At 43.9% G+C, this 18,070-nt stretch overlaps 1 protein-coding gene across 17 annotated transcripts in view; it reads left to right on the top strand.

Annotated features, from left to right (window-relative positions):
- PTPRS (protein tyrosine phosphatase receptor type S) overlaps positions 1-18,070 on the top strand; it is a 422,866-nt gene that overhangs the window by 269,407 nt on the left and 135,389 nt on the right. For 8 of the 17 annotated variants that reach the window (XM_060232878.1, XM_060232885.1, XM_060232888.1 and 5 more), the window contains exon 6: positions 1,615-1,725. In XM_060232878.1, the coding sequence (XP_060088861.1) occupies positions 1,615-1,725 (111 nt within the window). Of the gene's footprint in view, positions 1-1,614; positions 1,738-6,462; positions 6,475-18,070 lie in introns of all 17 variants that reach the window. The other 9 variants (XM_060232884.1, XM_060232883.1, XM_060232879.1 and 6 more) reach the window with 2 other exon arrangements.

Here is an 18,070-nt window from a genome sequence, read left to right as displayed (position 1 = left end):
TGTGTGAAACCTGCCCTACAAGTCTGCTACAAGTCAGTTACAACGATGGCACTTTCCACCAACAAATTAAGAATAGATTTTTTTTAAAAAAAATTACAAATTCTGCCACTTAGTTAATCCAGGGTACCATTTTAATCGATCAAAAAATCTTTCGTAAGTTAATGGGCTGAACTTTGCCACTGTGTGTCCACCATGGCAGAATAGCTGTTAGGAGGATCTGCAGTCGGGTGTCTGAACACTTACACACTTCAAAAAAGGTAGTTGAAAGGGGAACCATGGCTGTTTGGACATGTAGGGTAGATGAGCCAGATACAAGTGCTCACAGGATCCGGGGCAAATAGGTCTTCTGGAAGCAGCCATTGGAGTGCAGGAAGCAGGTTAGAGTTCATATGCTCGCATTATGGATAGGGAAAAGATTTAGCTCATTCATTTGCTCCTGTTAACTTCAACAGTGTTTCCATCTCTTGGGTTGGGTCTCTCAGCACCCCACTGGTGGAAGGGCAGTTCTCTGAAAGCTAACAGCTTGCTAAAACGCTGGCTGATATCCTGTACACACACATCCTTAACATGTCTTAAGATAAATACAGGCATTGGCTGATCTTCTGTGATGTCACAGAGAACGCTGAGATGTATCCATCAAACAAAATCCCTGGTTTAATTAACTGTGGTTAGATGGATTATCTGAATATGATCCAGTCTTCTAATGAGGGTTGTTTAAGGTAGATCTGAAGCAATGGTTTGAAATCGATTAATTGGGCAGTTAGTGTTAACTGTGGCTTCATGTGAATGTGGCAATTCCCTAATGCCACCCTCCCTCTGCCCCCCCTCCACACACACTCACATATAAAGAAGTCTGGGATTTGTGTAGAAGAAAAATTACGGAGATGAAATCAGCATTTGTTGAGTTAAACCAGGCTTTAAATGATTGCCTAGGAGCCAAATCCTGGTTGCACAAATTAGCCAAAATTAAAATAAAAGCAAGGGTTCATGTTCTGTCTGAGCCAAGCCTGTTGGAATGTGGGGAAGGGTCAGTTGCAGAATGTGAACAATGTGAAACTGCTGTGAGGAAAACTGGGAGGCTGCTTCTGTCTGGAGAAAGATTTGGAAGAGGGGATGTGGGATCTAACAAGACAGAAGGTTAGGGAGTTTTTGTGGGGCGAGGAAGACTATCTCACATAGGGCTGAAGAGTTAGAAGGTGGAGGCAAATAAGGAAGCTGCAAGGGGTGGGAAGGAGGCCTTGGTTTTGTCAGAGGAATGGGAGGGAAGCAGTTATGGGGAAAAGAAAGGAAACAACCTGATTTAGCTGGGGGAGGGCATAGGGGCTAAGGAGCTGCGCCATGGAAATGGTGGCTTTAGAGGAAGAATGTATTTCCCTCAACATTTGGGCACTTCCTGTTGGTGCGGATGCCGACTGTAAAAGGCCTGTTGAGTCATTTTTAGTCTGAGAGACTGGATTGTTACAACAGCCTTGTGATACCTACAGTTGGGTAGGGGATGAAATAATCCTTGCCCACCACATATGCACATGCTTCGTTCCCTGTCCTAAATCCCCTCCAATTAATATATCCGCTGGCGTCTCCTTCTCCCTCTTTTTGTTTCTCCTCCCATTCTAGGTGGCCTCCAGATCGAAAGCAGCGAAGAGACTGATCAAGGGAAATACGAATGCGTGGCTAGCAACAGTGCCGGGGTGCGGTACTCTTCACCTGCAAACCTATACGTGAGAGGTAGGGAGCGCCGTGGCTCACAAGACTAGCGATACAACCTTTTCCTGCCCAACAGCTCACATACATACACGCACATGTCCTTCAGTGACCTCCTTATGACCCTAACTGTGTTTCTGTTTTTACAAAGAGAGAAGGGCAGGGCTGAAACTAGGATGCTGGAAAGAGTGAAGGATGCCAGCATGGCTGAATGTTAGTGTAGCCCATTTGAGAAGCATGTCCACAAAGGGAATGGAGTGATCTGTAGGACTGTTATGAAGTAGTAAACTGCTAGTTCACTTTCTGTTGACTGGAAGGAGGCTGACCCTCTGTCCTTTAATTCCAGATTTTGTTAGGAAAGTGGTGATAAACATTAACAAATTCTAAAAAGTTTTGAACCATCCTGGATCTTTCTCCCAAAGACCTATGGAAATTGTACTTTGACAAGCGGGGGAGGGGTGGGTGGGATGCCATGAACAAATTTTCAACACAAGAAAGTTTCAGGGGCAAGAGTGGTTAAACTGCTTTAAAAACCAGTTTATTTTTGCAATACGAGTGGGTCAGTAGCACTCATCCCTTGGAAAAGCACTCGTTAATTAGCAAATTGGAGCCAGAGGTCTCCCCCCCCCCCCCCCCGGAAAAGATTCTTTTGCCTGTCTTCCTTACAGAAGACATGATCTTTCAGCAGTAGAGAATTATCTCACTTAACCATAAAGAGTAGCAATGAACCCCAGCATAATGAGCACCAAGCCCCTCAGATTTTTAATTCAAAATTGTGCTGTCTCTTCCCCCCCCTTCCCCCTTGATGGGTTGTGAGTTTGGTGAGAGGAGAGTGAACCTCCTCCATTTTACAGTGAGTTATTGGTCTGGGCGAGAGACCTCGTGCCCATCTTCAAGGAGGGCCTCACTTCACCACCGCTTTTTGCAGAATAGTTGTGAGGGTGAGCATCGATCATGTGGACCCAAGAAGCTTCAGGAAAAGACATCACACGATTGCTTGACTTCTCCGTGGAAACGCCCAAATGGATGCATATTGAGACCCAGTTTGGTGTAGTGGTGAAGTGTGCGGACTCTTATCTGAGAGAACCGGGTTTGATTCCCCACTCCTCCACTGGAATGGCCTTGGGTCAGCCACAGCTCTCGTAGAGTTGTCCTTGAAAGGGCAGCTGCTGTGAGAGCCCTCTCAGCCCCATCCACCTCACAGGGTGTCTCTTGTGGGGGGAGAAGATATAGGAGATTGTAAGCCGCTCTGAGTCTCTGATTCAGAGAGAAGGGTGGGGTAGAAATCTGCAGTCTTCTTCTTGATGCTGTCGCAGATGACGGAAGTGAAGCATTCAGGTGGTAACCAAACCACTCTCCAAGATGCTAACATGGTCCTCCAGATCTGGAGCTGCTTTGTACTGGCAAGATCCCTTTTCTTTTTTTGCCAATGAGCTTAGGTGGCCGAGTTTTTTGTGCTGCCGCATTTGTGCTGCCAGAATCATAAAAGGGGGTGAACACGAAAGTCAGTCCCCGAATATTTGGGCTGAACTTCAGTCCCTGAATTTCCCTGCTGTTGTGTCAGGCCTATCCAAAGCCTCTGCAAAGGCTGCTTCTAGCATGACGTTTTGTGAGACCAATAGCTGCCTGTTTGTACCCTGCCCTGCCCCTAAACAACACAAGGCAGCAAATGTGGGTATCTTGCCCTTGATTTTTATCTGCGCAAAAACCATGCAAGGTGGGATCAGCACAGAGAGAGAGAGGCTGACCCAAGATGGCTACAGTGTGCTACATGGCCAAGTGTGAATTTGAACCCAAGTCCCCCTACTCTTTAATCACTACTCCACACTGAATTGGATCCCGCTGGCATCGAGAGGAACGTTCCTTGCATGGGATCAATGCAGTAGCAGAACAGATGTGTGGGATTTGACTCACAGTTTCCCAACATTTTAAAAATGCACACAGACACAAAAGCTGTGTGTCATCTGCAGTTTTTTTTCCCCTCTGCAAAATACTTTTAAGTGGCTATTAAGCATTCAGACTTGTGAGTACATTTGACTAATTTTGGTCTGTGTGTCCCTGCTCAGTAAGGAAAACCAAGGTGATGTTTAACACATGCTCACACGCCTGGCACCAAGGCAAATACAAATCACCAGTTATGCATTGTGGCTGGCTATAGGTTCCATATACTTCAATTTAAGATGGGTAGCTGTATTAGTCTGTGTGTAGCTGTAGAAAGAGCAAGAGTCCAGGAGCAGCTTAAAGACTAACAACATTTGTGACAGAGGATGAACTTTCCTGAGAAAATTTGTTACAGAATATGAGCTTTTGTGAGTCACTGCTCACTTTTTCAGATATCTGAAGTAAGCAGTGACTCAGAAAATCTCATATCCTGTCACGAATGTTCTTAATAGATGAGGTGCTACTGGACTCTTTTTTCTAATACCTCAGTTTTGTTTTTCACTGGGTGAATGGAGAAGACTGGCATAGCACCTGGCCAGTCATAAGAGAGTGCTTGGTAGTTAGGAAATCACATTAAAGAGGAAATCGCAGAGAACAATTCCCATTTCAGCCTTGTTTAGGGCATCACATCTGTGGATGCTGTGGAATCATTGTTTCCTCTTTTGCTCCGTGTCTCAGTCATGTGGACAAGAGAAGGAAGGCTTTTAGATAATATTTTCTGTGCTAAATTTTTAAAAACTCTTTATTGGTGCAACCATATGGCAACAATATGTTGAAAAGATGTATAGTACAATCATTATTAAAAGTCTGCCTGGGCCTCCAAGCTGATGGTCCACAGTGTGGAAACTAACATGTCCAGAAACTTTACCTGATATTTCTGCGCAGTGAATAAAAACTCTGGAGTCCTAGGCTGAGTGGACACAATCCATGACCCAAATGGGTTTGTCTCCTTTCTTTTAATTGGTCGTATATGCCTGAATATTTTATAACCTCTGCCACAGTTTAGAACAACTCTTTCTTCCAGGGGAGGGTCATTGATGTGGTTTTTTTCCAGCTTGTGGTTGCTTCATCTGTGTAAATTGCATTCGTTCTGTTCTGCGAAACTGGAATGGATTTGGTCCACTCAGCAGTAAGGAGAAAGGGGCGTTAGGATGCCTAACGAAATCTAGTCTGACTTCCTCCTTACATGAGGGTTAGCACTTGCATTGTCACCAGGTTCTGCACGATAGCGGCACCTAGTGACATATTACAAGCATTACACCCTTTAAAAACAACAACTCAAAGAGCAAATTTGGCTAATGTGCCCCCACACTGAAGACAAAGTGTATTTAAAAATGGAATCTACAGTTGCCTGTCCTGAAATCCAGCCACAGGTATACAACCACCCAAGTTGTTTATGCGCAGCGGGCTCAAGCCAGCTGCACCTCTGTTTCAAAACTCTTTGCATGTGTCTGTGTTTTACGGAAACTTCCGTGTGGATTCAAAATGAAGACCTCCACTCTGCATATGGTGTCTAGCATCTCTGTCAGTCTGGGACTGTGTGGTGATCCCCACAGAGGGTGACTCAGTGGCCGGTTTTCATGCTATGTTTAATAATTCCTGTTTTTTCTTAAGTGTTACTATCCATGAAATGGTAGAGTGCTAAATGTAGCCCTCTAAGGGAGGGGGAGAGACAGAGTGGGTGTGTCCTCTGGGGGTGTTGATGGTTATGTGCATTATTTCCATTTTGTTCCATGAGGAATGTGAAACTTGCTTGCAGTTTTCTGGTTTCTTTTCAACTGTTTTCTCCCGTAACATTTGTGTGTGTGTCTACAGAGAATTTCGGGATTAGGGTAGAATCCATAAGGAGATTCCTTTTTTGTTTGCTTGTTTTTAGTTTACAGCCTAAGGAACGAGGTCTTTATGTTCCAGTTTTATTTTGTTTTTTAATTATTTCAGATGAAGTCGGAGTGGGTGGGGGGAGGGGAGAAATGAGGATGAAAGTGATGCTTTAAGGCATGTCCACATGGGTGTTATCTTGTTTAGGAAGGTTTAGAGGTAAGCCAAAAGTCTAGAAAAATTGCACCCTGCACCTCCCCCCCCCAAAAGTAATGCAGATGCACCATTTATAATATCCTCGCTCGGTCCATTGTGAAATGGATTTGCAGTAGCCATTGTTGGAATCGAATTGCACCGAATCCTAACATCCGAGTCCTGGTGAAATCTCCATGAGGACATGCCTTGAGCTGTGGCAGGGCTTTCTTGTACCTCACAAGGTCTTGACTTTACAACATTTAAAAATTTGCAGAGGAGCTGAACAACGGTGAGAGCACCCAGGTGGAAAAACAGTCCCTTGCTGTTTAGGGATATGGTGGTTTTAGGTTTCAACAGCAGAGCCACGAGTGCTCATGAGAATCGGATGTTGGACCGAGGGTGGGTCGCAGGGCTACTGAAGGGAATCCGTGGGGCCTCAGGGGATTCATGAGGAGGGCCCCCGTTGCCCCGCTAAACTGACTGGGTGCAACATTGGCACCTTTATTAAGCAAGGTGTGGGAGCCCCCTCCCCCTGCGGCCCGGGACCCTTGTCAAAATGCTGCCCGGGCCCCCCCCCCCTCTCGGCAGCCCTGATGGACAGGGAAGAATGGGAAGGAAAGAAAAAAGGGACATTCTGAGATTTTTTAAAAGCTTTTTTTTTTTAGTTAAAAGACGGAAAAAAAGAAAGCAAATCAATTTGCAGCTGCCAGCGTGAAGGCCTTTTTTTACTCTCTCTGTGTTTCCCTATTTTTCTCTCTTCTCCTCATGTCATTGTGTTCTGCATCAAACCCCCTTAACATCCCTCAGAGCTACGAGAAGGTTGGTGTGGTTTTTTTTCTTTTTAACTTCCTTTACCCACATTTTTACATTTCTTAAGAGAGAAAAAAAATATTATATATATTATTTTTTTAAAAAATGACAACTATAATTTTAAAAAAAGAGAGAGAAAGAAAGCAAGAAATCTTGATATCTATTTTAAAAACGAGACCTGCTCGTTCTCGGGTCTCGTCGGCGATGAGTTGAGTTGCATTGTGGGCCTCTCTCTGCATCCTTTCGGTAATGTTTGCTGCGTTGTGCACTTTTCTGTCGTCATGGTTACCTTGCGTATGGACTTTTGGGCCTGATGCATGATAGGAGAATGTTAATGGCAATTTGTGCATGCTGGTCCTTTTAAAATTATTATTATTATTTTCAAATTTATGTGCGTTCGTGTATATATCTATATACATATGATTTTAATTGAACAATGTGATTTTTTTCCCCAGTGGTTTTTTTTGTTTGTTTGTTAAATCACTCGTTCTTAGGGTTTTAAACTTAATTTTTTGCTTTTTTTGTTTCTCTCTTTTTTTGGTTCCTCCCCCCTTTTCTTTTTGGTTTTGATTGGTTATGCTGTGCTGTAATTTTATTCCAAATGCATTGTGGGGAAAAAGCCAGTGTTCCTGCTCCCCCCCTCCCACACACTGCAAATCTTCTTCCTCCCTCCCTGTTGACAATTCAGTTACCTCCAACTCAGAGGAATGGATTCACACAGTTCTAATGCCTGTCCGTGGAAGTGGGGGGGGAGTGGGGGGTGCAATGTGGGACATGTAGCAAGTGAGGCCTTAGTTTGTATCACGCTAAATCTTAGAAAAATCAGTGGTTAGTAAAAAGGGAATTAAGCTGATCAGATTTATGCAGCAGAAAGACCTTTTTAATATGAATCAATACTGATCGAAAGAGCTGCACCCGTAAACACATATGGAAATTCTATGCAAAAGATTTGCACCATTGTTCCAGATTAACTGTCGTCTTGTTCTCATCAGTACCCTCATTCTGTACCCGCATTTGCTAATAAAAACGTGGGTTTCTCCATCCCTGACTCTTTCAAGGCAGATGATTTCTCTTAGCCTAAATTAATTACCCTTGCTTTTTTTATAACTAAACCTTGGGATCCCTGAAGCCACCACAAGGTGCCTGTAGTTAGATTCTGAATTGAGCAAAATGACCTTAAACCCAGATTTAAACTTTATTGGTCTTAAAGGTGCCATTGGACTCAAACTTTCTTCCATCTTTTTCTGGTTATTTTTCACCACCTTCCCTCCTCCCTCTTCCAGTTCAGCTATAGCTCTAACCTAAGGATATAATTTTTAAAAATGTCATAAAATAAAATCTACGGAGCTGAAAGGGAATTGGCTCTGCAGGCTACAGCTGCCTGGAAAGGAGGCTGTCCAACCCGTGGCAGAGTTCCGTGGGCTGCAAGCTCTCTTCTGATCTTCCCCGGTGCAGTTCCAGACACCACTGCCAGGCTGCAGCTGTCTGTTTTGCCAGAGTTTTTGCCTCTGAACTTATGCAAAATGCCTTCTGCCTTCAGAATGTGCACCAATTTACATCTGGAATGGAGGAGTTGTCTGAAGCAGCAAAATTTGGGGTACATCAGCAAATCTGTAGCAAAATCCACCAGACAACCAGCCTTCAATGTTTCATAGATTAGGAGGAGACCCACCAACCTTGCCAAGTTGGCCATGGGTCCTTGTTTCATTTTTTGTCCCTAAGGTCTTGATATGCATGCAGGGTATACTTGACAGAACACAATTGGCTTAACTGGTAGGTGTACCCCATGTATCAAGACACGTCATGTCCACACGCCCAGTCTTCCAACTTTTTCAGCTGCATTTTTAGATTCCTTTTTATGCCTTGGACTCCAGCTGACTTTCTTCACCTCAAAAAAATTCTTTGCATCCCTGACAGGAAGGTTTTTTGCAGGAACGTGGTATGACTCTAGCTCTGGGTGTCTGGGGGGGTTCTCAGATCCCTCCTCCTTGGAGGAATTAGTGACCACATGTTACAGCAATAACCGCAATGGGAAGCAATCCTAGCGTACAGGTATTAAAACTGTGTGGTTTTTAAATGTATGATTTTATTTTATTTATTCATTTATTTTGAGAAATCCAGAGCAGCCTGGACAGTTACCTGTCTCATTATTTTTTCTCCTCTTTCTTTCTCTCTTTCTCCTTCTTTCTCTTCGTTTCTCCTTCTCTCTGCCTCTCTTTTTAAACTGAGATTTTCATGCTAAGACCCTGGGTCCTGCCCCCCACAATTCCCTTTCCTTGCCTGGAAGGTTCCAGGCTGTGCCACGGACAAGAAGCATCCTATTACTGGCTGAAGGCTCCTTTTGAACCTTCTGCTGTCACCTTAAGTAGCTTGTAGCTCAGCACAGGAGAAAGTGGCAACATTGCTGCCCCTCCCAAATTTAACTGGCAACGGTTGCGGTGCTTGGATTGGGTTGCCAGAAGATTCCCACCCACCCACCCACCCTCCAAAAAAATACTCCGTCTTGATATTATGCTGAAGTTCAGGTAGGTCAGCATAGGCACCCTTCTCTTCAAACACTGATAACAGTATTCAGCATTAGCCCATGTTAGGGGAGGGGGAGCTAACATATCAAACACAAGGGTAAGTTAGGCCCCCTTCTCCCTGAGGAGCTGGTTTTCTGCATGTAGAGAATTCTTTTGCAAAATATAGGGAGGTCTTAAATCTGCCTCCTCCAGTGGGGGCAGTCCAAGAGGGAACCCAAACCGTGCAATTTTGCTGAATGAAAAATTGATTTGGAATTGTGCAGCTCATAGCCTGCAGACAGCGCCCTCCCTGGAGCTATCTTTTCTGCAAGTGATTACTTGCCCAGTCCATTCTGGCTCATCTGGACTGTGCCACAACCAGGCAGGGTGGGTGGATCATACATTGGAGAACAATTCATAGGTAACCTCCAGTCTAGTAATTCTTCAGTTGAGGTACACAAAAAGAGAGAGAGAGAATCCATTTTACTATTGGAAGTAATTAGTGAGAACACAGAAAGATAGTTGGGTTTTTTCCTGAGTCTTCCTCCAAAACTCACATCTGCAAGACGTGTACTTTTCTATGACCAAAGCCACAATTATGTCTGAGAGCTAAGATCATGTTGTAAGTGTTCCATTAAAAGTAGCAATGAACTATATCAAACAACAATCAGGCACACTGATCCCATCATGCAGGGGGGACCCGGAAGAGTATTTTCATAAAATCAGTAGGTGACACAATAACTACTCAATGAAATGCAAACATGGAAATAAAACAGGCAGAAACCTCTGAATCCTGCAGTAGCATTTCTGGTGGTGCTGGTGGCCTCCTAACACCCGAAGGCAAATCCTTTCACCAAAGGAAACTGTACCACTCACAAATCTGTGGGATCCAGCCCAAATTTACAACAACTTAAAAAACCCTGAGGAGTGTCCCAGAGTGGTTATGGTAGCCTTAACTCTGGGCTGAGAGAAACTCCAGGCAGCAAAGGAGTTTTCTCCCCCATTTGTTGATTGGACTCCCCCGGCTAAGCACACCTCTAAAATACATTGTTTCTCTCGGGTGTATCATCTCAAAGTGGGTTCCTTTTGGCCAGCTCATCCTGAGGAGCCAGTGGTAAGTCCATTGTGCCAACTAGCAAAGCAAACTAGTAGCTGCCAGTCATTTCTATATATGACCCATCCTTGGGTAACCAAGGCTATGGTACTCCATTCTCAGACCAAGAATAGCAAACAAACAAAAACAGAAACAGGCTTAAAGACATCCAGGTTTTGGACATGTCTTTTACCTTAAAGGTGTACACAACACCACCCTGTGTGCCTCTAATGAGAGCTCCACCATCAGTCAAAAACCACGAATAATTAACTTTACGAGCCAGTTTGTTGTGGAATGTCGGTGAGGTTGCCAGCCTCCTTCCAAGGCCCCTCCATTTTCTTTCTGGATTCCCACAATAACTCCCACAACCACCTCAGCCCTGGAGAGGAGACGTTCTCCAGATCTCAAGTATCCTTCACTGACCTAGATGTCTTGCCACAGTGATGGGGAAGTTATACCTCCCTGGAACACTAGTCCTTTCCAGATCTGGGTCTTTCCCAAATTCCCTCTTTGTGTCATGTTTTTCTTGCTGAGCTGTGGAACTTGGGGAGAGAGTAAGAGACAGAGTTTAAGATTAACATCATTTCTAAAATCTCAGTTATCTCCTACACATTTTAAGAGAGAGAGAGAGAAAGAATGGATCCGGGGTAAGTGGGATACCCTACGCTTGTTTTGGGTAGTCCTCTGCTCACTAATTTTTTAATGGAAATTTCAAATGATTATTAATAAACTTAAATAAAAGAGCAAAATTATAACTCTGTTTCCACAGAAGGATTTCTCAAGAGCTTGAGGGAAATGTGGCCCAGCTATTGATGGCATTTTTAAGAAGGGCGCTTTGCAGGAACACTGAGCTACAAGTGATTTTTTTTTAAAATTAAAAAACCCCTCTGCCTGCTTCTGTCTATTATGCCTTTTGCATTGCTGTTCTCTTTGTTTTAGGGGGGGAAATTTTAGATTACACCTTGTCACATTAATTTAATTTTTTAAAAAATAAAACGCAGGCACCCACGCATATCCTGCGTCTAATATTACAGGGTTGGTGCCAGAACTACTCAGAATTCAAATTGGAAAATGATTTCGTTCTTCTGTTGTGCAAAATAAATTTTAAAATGAACACCTACGCCAAAAGAGGAAAGGGAAACTAGGAGGCTGGGGATTTTTCAATTGATATATTGCTTGAAAGAGCACCAGGAAGAGGAATTATCTTGTATTCTTTGGGTTCCAGTTGCAAATGTCTCCTTCTGAATGTCTAAAGTGATGAAGGAAGGAGGAGAGGAGAGGAACCCTTTGTCCTTTCGAAGGGCAGAAGCGGGGCAGGAATAAATTATGCCCAAATCCACATAGTGGTATGGAGGTGGGGGATTAGAACTGAAATTTGCAATCAACGAAGGGTTCAGGACTAGAGAACAGAAGAAGCCAGAGAGAGACAACCTTGTTTGGGGTGGGAAAGGCCAGGTGTAATCTAATCTTCACTACAAATAAGAGGCTGTACATTATTTTGGCCCCCTTTTCCCTCCCCCCTCTTCTTCATTTTGGAGTAAGACGGAATGGCCTCCTGTCTCGCCAAAATGCCAATAATGTCCGCCTTCTCACCTCATTCAGAGCAGCGGCTTGCTGAATGTTAAAATGTTTAACACCATTCGGTTTTGTGCAGTGCTTTCAAACCGGTCACTCCCACTTTTATATTTAGTTTGGTTACTTAAAAATTTCATTCCTCGTCCCTCACATTTCTTATTTTTATAACAAAAATAACTTTCTCCCCTCTTTCTGGTATTTGTGTTGATTATTTTATTTTGTTCCCCTCCCCTCCGCCGCCCACTATCCCTTGCCTTTCTTTCTCATTTTGATTTGAATTGAAGTGAATCAGGATTTGAAGTTCATGCTCAGCATTTTCTCCCCAGCACTTGGCTCCCCACCTGCCCCCTGTAAATTCTTCCTTTTTTATGGGCAAATCTGCAAAAAGAAAGCAAAAATGGTTTTTTTTAAAAAAAAGATTGATCAGTCCTCAGATTTTTCTCTCCAGTGGTATCCTGGGATTGAGTCTGAGGGCAGATTTCGGTGGCTTAATTGCCAACCAAATCTGTATCCTTAATTCTTCAGTGACCAGGTTTGTTAAAAAAAAAAATCCTGCTTTCCCCCCACATCCCGTGTGGGTCTTTCTTGCTCTCTTCCAAATGCAAGTCAGTAAGTGAAACAGATTAAGATGCTACAGGAAATGGGCAGCTGCCATAGCCCTGCTTGATAAAAGCATCATAGCCCTGTCAGATTTCCCACGCCTGCTCTTAGGTGATGGGAACAGGAGAACACAGTGTGGTGGTGTCACATTGAGCACTGTCTGATAGTGAGGAATTGCCAGCGGAGGGGAGAAGGCCAGCCATGCTGTTGGCAGCTTTGCATTTCTTGAAACTTCCAGTTCCACATGGAAAAGGCATTTAAACTATGGCAGCAACAATGCTGAATCCGAATGTGTGAACTTCTAGAGAAGGGAAGATACTTAGAAGATAACTGAAGTACTTGAGCCGCTTTTTGTTCTGTTCTCACAATTCCCCTTGATAACGAAAGCAAGTTCTCTTGTTTTCACACCAGGGTTCAAAACAGTGTGCTCTCTGGTACTTTTCAAACCAGCCAGCACTGAGGATCTTTGCATGCGTCCTCAGTTGGGGTTGTATGGTGATGTGCAAAATTGCATTGTGTGTACGGTTTTGAACCTGGATTGAAAATAACCAGGCTTACTCTGAAAAGTGGTCCATGAAATGCCCTGCTTTTGGTCCTCCAGAGGAACAGGTTTGCCACTGTGTGAGACAGAAACAGAGGGACCACTAGTCTGATCCAGCAAGGCTCTTGTTATGATAGAGGAGGGCCTAAGCAGGGCTGAAAGAAAACTCTGGTTGGGTTTATGAGACCACAAGTCAGAAGACAAAAACACTTTCTTATCTTTCCAGTGTCGCAGTCTCCTGTTGGTGTGTGCAGTTGGCTACACTTGATCTAGAGATGAGTGAGAATAGAAGGTTGAAGGGCAGAGGTCTGTGCACCTTATAGGAAAGAAGATTAAATATAATAGTAGTCTTCAGCTGTATAAAAGCACCTCAAGCTCTGCTGCTGCTTTCATGGCGACCCTCACTAATGGGTCAAAAAAAATGATTTTACCAGCTATATGGAAGTGCAGTAAAGCAAGACTTCCTAACATTAAAAAGCAATTCAGTGGTAGAACAAGCCACCTCAGGAGGTTCCAGAACCTCCTTCCCTCAGTGATTCCCATAGAAAGCTTTAGATGGGTCTCTGCCTCAAAAATTTTATGCTGCCCACATTAAAGCCTACAGTTGATATTAAGTTAATTCCATTTTTATGTTTCTGCGGATGCTGCCTTTGCTGCTAGCGTCTTCTGCAAGCTTTTGTTTTTGTTTTTCCAGCTTGTATTTTACAACCCCCAAAGCCTCCCATCCCTCCTAGGATTGTTTCGGGAAATCTTTAGTAGCTGCACACGGAATGTTAAAGCCCCCAATTGTCCGTCTCTTCCCTGCAGTGGAGTTTTTGGGGGAGTGTCCCCTGCCTTTTCTTCCCTCTAGCAAACAAGAGAACAATTGGGGTTCCCTTCAGACTCTGATTCACAGAACTTCTCCTGGTTCAATGATTGTTTTACTGATGATTAAGTTCTGCTTTTGTTCTTTGCCTTCCTTCCTTTTTCTTCCTCAGTTTCCTTCTTCTGTTTTTCCTCAAGTGCTAGACTCAGTTCAAATTTGCTGTCTTGTTCTGTTTCCATGACAGTTCTGTGTTTGCATTCCTTCCTGCCGTTTGTTTGCTGTTTTTAATGCAGTTTGCTGACCGGATCTTGTCCATTCAGTTTCACATTTCCCCTTCCTCCCTGCCCCACAAGTTCTCTTCCACCATCATTTGCATTTGTTTTTTTCCCCTCCAGAAACTACATATTTTAGACCCCCTTTTTAAAAAATTCACATCTTCTGTCTTCTTTTTAAACTCCTAACCTATCTGCATGCCTCCAACTGATGTTCTGTTTTTTCTTTTTGTTTTGTTCCTCAGGGTCTCACCATCTTGTCTCCAACGTGGCCGGCACTGTTTTCTCGTGGCTCCATTTTTTTTTATAAAACAATTTTTTAAAAACACCAAGCAGTTGAATTTAGACAACTGGGGGAGATGATAGGCTAAAGCATAAGATGTTTCTGGAAGCTGCTGAGATGTCTCCAAGACCACCTCTACCATTTTGTCTCTGGATGGATCATGTTGATCTCCCTTCAGACTGGTGACTTGAGCAAGACAGGCAGTTATTCTGTCACATCAGTTCCTTAATATCCCTCATTAGCTCATACGATTGTTGATGACATCCCTAAGAAGAACATAAGGTGAACCCTTCTGGGTTCCTAGTCCAGCAGCCTGTTTCTCACCAGCTCTCCTAGAACATCTAAGAGCTGCATGTGGAGGCCAACGTCTCCCATTTTTACCAACACCCCCCAGCCACTGATTTTCAGAGGCGCAAGATGGAAGTTGAGCCCTTGTGGTCAGTAGCCATCTGCAGCCTACCTTCCTTGAAACTAAATATTTTGCAACCATTGTGTTGATTCCCAAATTGCCTTCTTAAAGTAGTTTCAATAGTTGAATTTCTCATTCAAGGAGACGTAAGAACTGTAGTTCTGTGAAGAGTCTAGGAACAGCTCCGTAGTCCTGCAAAAGGTTATAGTTCCCAGATTATCTTGGGAGGGGTTATGTGGCCTAGAAGTGGCATTTTAAGAAAAACAAGGCCTAGAGAGCCAACTTCAACAGGCCAATTTACAAGAGTTATACCCTTTTAATCCTGTTGGCTTCAGTCAGGGCTTTTTTTGCAGAAAAAGCCTAGCAGGAACTCATTTGTATATTAGGCCACAACCCCTGACATCACCATTGTTTCACACATGGCTTTTTTTGTAGAAAACGCTCAGCAGGAACTCATTTGCACATTAGGCCAAACCCCCTGATGCCAAGCCAACCAGAACTGCCTTCCTGCTCAAGAAAAGCTCTGGCTTCAGTTAATTCAAAAGGGTGAAGCTCTGCACAGTGGCACTGTTGAAATATGATCTTGAAGTGTGTCTGTCCAAGTTGAATTCTAAATTTTAAATTTCCACAAGAGTTTCCATCCATTCTCTTCTCTCTCTGCTGCCCAGCCCATAGTCATTTGGCTGTAGTTCTACATTAGGCCTTATTACAGATAAATATCTTGAAACAAAGTCTCACTGAAATGCATTGAATGCCATTCTTTCTCTTCTGGGGAACTCTGGGGATTGTAGTTCTGTCGTGGAGGTTGGCCATTTCTGATAGAGAATCCACCATGAAACAAGAATTCTCAGAATCCTTTGGAGAGAAGTCACAATGACTGTAAACCCATAGAAAGTCTGTAGTGTAGGAGGTCTACCTATGCACAACCATCAACAAACTCCTGGTAAACAGAACAGAAGAACTCAAAAGTGTGATCCAGTCAGCACCCACATCTGAAGCCCTGATCCACTGCTCAGATTTTTCCCTTTCCCTCACCTAGGTAGGCTGACCTAGTCTCTCCCATGCTTCATGTTTTGACTTTGTCCACCTGGGGGGGGGAGGGGGCGGTGGATGCGGCAGGGCCTCCTGAAACCACCTGTAAGCTCTGGATCTGCAGAACAGCCTCTCTCAGAAGGGGCATGGAAAGTTCCTGAGGCCTTTTCAGGTGGATGGTAAATGGTCATTAGTAATCACCATTGCATCCCATCCAGTCTTTTCTCCCAGGAGCTCATAGGTTATCTTAACATTTCTCTTATAACAGCCCTGTGAAGTAATTGGGTGAGAGAGTGATTCAGGGACCCCTTGGCTTGCCCAGTTAATGGAGGTAGACAAACCAGGGACACCAGGTATCATGCTTAGGCTGCTTCTGTGGCCCACTTATCTCTATGGGTCCTACCTCCAAAGAAGATTTTGGGCTCATCTCCGAGAGAAGGTGTCTCTTTTATTCCCCTGCTGGGCACAGAGGAACAAAAGTGCAAGGGCTGGATTCTGCTGCTGGAGATGTCCATGCATGGAATGAGAGATCACTCCCGCCTCCCCAAGGACCTTGGGATGATGCTGTGAAGCCCTTAGGAATTTCCTGGTCTTTTTGGCTCCCACCCAAACTGATTTGTTGTTTCTGGTGGGGAAGCATACTGAGTGCAGCAGCCATCAAAACTTAACAGACCCACACTAGAGTTAGGGGGATAAGAAAAGACTCCCACTAAGACACCCTGGTACCCCCAGGTTTATCAGGAAGTAGTCATCACTCCTTTGATTCAAAGTAGCGTCTCAATTTATTATGGACTGACTAAGGTAAGGTTTACACTTGAGCACTTATCAAGGTGCGAGAGGAGCTGTGGCTCAGTGCCAGAGCACTTGTTTGGCACGCAGAAGGTTTCAGGTTCAGTCCCCAACATTTCCAGTAAAAAGGATCAGGTAGCAAGTGAGGTATAAGTCCTCTGCCTGAGACCCAGAAGAGCTGCTGTCATCTAGGGTAGGCAACCTTGACAGACCAGTGTTCTGACTCGGTTACAGCTGCTAGATATGTGTTAGGGAGCTTGGGACGAAAGTCGGGATTCCTTTTGAAGTGACGGAGCTGTATATCACTAGGAAAGGGCTGGGTTGTCCATGCCAATGTAGAATGGAGCCCGTTTTGTAATTGGCAGTGAGGTGCTAAAGCCAAAATCTGGGTTGTCAGACTCTCTGCCCAGCTCACACCAAGTAATGAAATCCCTGGAGACAGGAAGATGAAACCCTTTTCTCCACACTGCTCAAGTGAAATTTCTCCTGGCCCCAGGCAAAAAAATGCAACATACGCCCTTGCGCGTACATGATCTCATCCCACACAACTAATCTCATGAGCCTTAAAAGAGAAGGGAAAAATATTTCTAAAATGTCACCAATAAGTTTATTTACTTGGAACATTTTAAAGCCACAATTCCACCCAATTTAGAGTCCCCCATGTGGCAGTCAATAAAAACATCAAAACAAAATTAAAAACATTCATAAATATTAAAAATTAAAACAACAAATAAATATATGAACAGGAGGAAGGGTCTAGAATGAAACAAAAAAACTTCACCTGTTGGTTGAAGACAGTGATAGGAGGGGCAGGCTAATCTCCCTGGGAAAGAACAAAGTCTGAGTCTAATAGCACCTTTACGACCAACAAAGTTTAATTCTGGGTATCAACTTTGGTTGGCTCTTCTGTATCTGAAGAAGAGTGTGCGCACACAAAAGCTGATGCCTAGAGTTAAATTTATTGGTTGTAAAGGCGGCTTCAGACCAACATGGTTCCCCATTTGAATCCATCTCCCTGGGAAAAAGGAATGCCATAATTTTGGTGCCACACCCGAGAAGGCCCATCCCTGGTCTGAACACACACACACAACTGTAAAGCTGACCTAGTCTCTCCCATGCTTCATGTTTTGACTTTCTCCACACAAAATTTAGGAACACAAGAAGATCTAAAATCTGTGGGTCAGGCCCAAAACCTATTCCATGTAGTCCAGTTGTGATCAGCTTGATTTTTCAACAGGGACTTGAGGCCTTGTTGAATCTGACATTTAGAGTAAGGATCACAAAGCCATTTTAACAGCAGGTTCCACAGACAGCTTAGTATCCCTTGTAAGTGACTCACACTTTCACACATGCTAAATAATGCAGTTTCAATCCATTTCAGCAACCATTTGCAAGTGGATTTTGCCATTTCACATAGTAAAATCTAGTTGCAAAGTACACTGAAAGAGGATTGAATATGCGTTATCTAGTGTGTGTGTGAAAGCAATCGATTGATTTACCTCATGCCTGGACATCTTCTCAGCTGAAATATTTCTGTCAGTGCTCTCTCGTGCTTCCTTGCAGAAGTCAAGAAAACCAGAAGTCATCTGTCCCCCTTATTTACAAATAATCATTGGAGCCACAGGAAACTGAGCCTCCCCTTGCCTTGGTGTTCTCCCCTCATGTAAGGTCTGGAAACTGCATCCCCCATTCCTCTGCCGAG

The sequence above is a fragment of the Heteronotia binoei genome, chromosome 2, assembly GCF_032191835.1.
Source record: "Heteronotia binoei isolate CCM8104 ecotype False Entrance Well chromosome 2, APGP_CSIRO_Hbin_v1, whole genome shotgun sequence".
NCBI lineage: Eukaryota > Metazoa > Chordata > Lepidosauria > Squamata > Gekkonidae > Heteronotia > Heteronotia binoei.
The sequence above is the reverse complement of the archived record's forward strand: the minus strand, read 5'-3'. Positions and strand labels throughout refer to the sequence as shown.